The 2,105-nt window shown below is 40.3% G+C and overlaps 1 protein-coding gene across 1 annotated transcript; it reads right to left on the reverse strand.

The window, feature by feature from the left end:
• On the reverse strand, positions 619–1,806 carry LOC107620722. Its single transcript, XM_016322848.1, has 4 exons — positions 1,574–1,806; positions 1,472–1,490; positions 1,308–1,410; positions 619–1,178 (listed from the first exon to the last, which is right to left on the reverse strand). The coding sequence occupies exons 1-4, from the start codon at positions 1,804–1,806 to the stop codon at positions 619–621; spliced, it is 915 nt and encodes a 304-aa protein (XP_016178334.1).

Consider the following 2,105-nt stretch of genomic DNA (forward strand, 5'->3'; position numbering starts at 1 on the left):
AAAATCTTTCACAAAAGATACATTTTTCAACTTAGAAAAATTCATTGAATTCAAATTTTACCTTTATTTTTTTAAAAGAACATTTTTATATTTTTGAACCTATTTCGAACAATTAAATTATTATTTTGTTAAAGTAGTTTTACGTGAAAACTCCAGTTCTTACATCCTCCCCTCCTAATTAGGAATTTTGTCCCCAAAATTCGAATCGCTTGATATATCCTCCACAAAACGTTCTACTATCAACGTTGTCAACCCATGCAAGTCATCAAAGCATCTCGTCCACTATCATCCTACTGTGTCTGTAACACCCTAATTAACCTAAGCTTTACCTCGCGCCGTAAAGCAAAGGTTAATCAAACTTTACGATAATTCTAAGATGATACATATAATATATCGAAAGACTTAATATTATCTAGAAGCCTGATGAAAGGTATAGCTCAAAACAGGATATAAAAAGCGCAAAATGTACTAACGAAGCTACTAACTTAAAGCACAAGAAATAGATACAATATAACAAAATATCATAGCATAATATCATAAGAATCTAGCCACGGCTTGCGGAGTTTAAGCCGGCTAGTCATATATACAGACAAAACAGAATCTAAAGTTTAAAAGGGCTTATACAAGTTTTGTTCTCTCAACTTTAGCAAATAAAATAAACGAATGTGATGCTCCAGTATCATATAATGCAATTAATGTTTTACCACCAATTAAACATATACCTCTCATCAACGGATCCTCCATAGAAGCATCATTGGCATTCACAGCGAAAACTCGACCTTGATGTTGACTCTGTCCTGCATTCGAGTTCTTCCTACGAGTGCAATCCCTCTCAATGTGGCTAGGCAATCCACGGTTGAAACAACCACCTAAACCAATTTTGCACGAGTCATATGGGTGAAAACGTCCACAACGCACACAAGTTAAATCCGGAGAAATCTTACTCTGATTTTCTCTCCTGTTGCCATGCTGAAATTGATCTTGTGTGTTCTTTTTGAAGCCTCCTTGACCTTGAGGCGCATATCGTCCTCTCTTGAAACTTTGACACCTCGGATGGAAATACTTGCCACGTCCCTTACTTGTATTCCCTCCATGAGTATCGTTAGAGGCCGCTACTGTCTTGGCATACTCCTCCACCACCCTTGCCTTATTTACCAAATCGGAGAAGGTACGAATCTCTATAGGGGCCACAGTAATCATAATATTGTCCTTTAACCCCCTCTAATACTTTATACATTTCCAGATTTCACAGGTCTTTGGGGCACCCTGACATACCCTAGAAAACCTACAAAGCTCCTCAAACTTACTTGTGTAGTTTGCCACTGACAAAGAACCTTGCTTCAGCTGCATCAGTTCTATCTCCTTCGCTTCCCTTGCAGACTCAGGAAAGTACTTCTTGTAGAACGCCGTCTGGAATACATCCCAAGGGACATCAGCGTTCTAGAGCTGTAGCAAACGGCATTCTACTGACCACCAATGCTGGGCCTCTCCTGCCAACTGATAAGCAACAAATTCAACATATTGATTATTCGGAACGTGCTGCACCTATAAAGCACACTTAATGGCCTGAAACCAGTTGTCCGCTTCAGTAGGATTAGTTGATCCTCGGAAAATTGGCGGATGAACCTTGAGAAAAGTCACCAAGGTCATCAGGGCACCTCCCGCATTATCTCCATTTCCCTCAACATTATCATTCACATTCCCTTCACTATTTCCGTTGCCATTTCCAGCCGGTTGGCTTAACCTTTTCATAGCTTGCAGAGTCATAGCAGCATTAGCTTCCACAGTGTTCGCCAAATTAGCCATGGCCACTATGAATTTGGCATCATTGTCCGCCGGTTGCGCATTCGTACTCTCTCGTGAACGTGCTCGACCTCATCCTCGAGTGGCCATTAGGATTCCTGTCTACACCAAATAATCGATATCAATGTGATCAGTCTCAATATCAAAAGCCTAGTGCTTCAATTATCCCAAATAAGCAGTCACAAACAAGTATGCTATGCAATATCAAACAGATAACCTAATAGCATCAAAGACAAAGACACACTTAGTATGCAATGAAGCACAATCGGTCCATCCCTCAGGCTCATGAGGACGAACCGCTC

Source organism: Arachis ipaensis, chromosome B10, assembly GCF_000816755.2.
Source record: "Arachis ipaensis cultivar K30076 chromosome B10, Araip1.1, whole genome shotgun sequence".
Classification (NCBI taxonomy): Eukaryota; Viridiplantae; Streptophyta; class Magnoliopsida; order Fabales; family Fabaceae; genus Arachis; species Arachis ipaensis.

Bases quoted from the DNA above. Each gene is read 5' to 3' on its own strand.
- LOC107620722 (XM_016322848.1), bottom strand. From the start codon at position 1,806: ATGGCTAATTTGGCGAACACTGTGGAAGCTAATGCTGCTATGACTCTG. The intron at 1,179-1,307 runs GTAAGTTTGAGG...TGGCCCCTATAG, and splicing joins GTCAGTGGCAAACTACACAA to AGATTCGTACCTTCTCCGAT.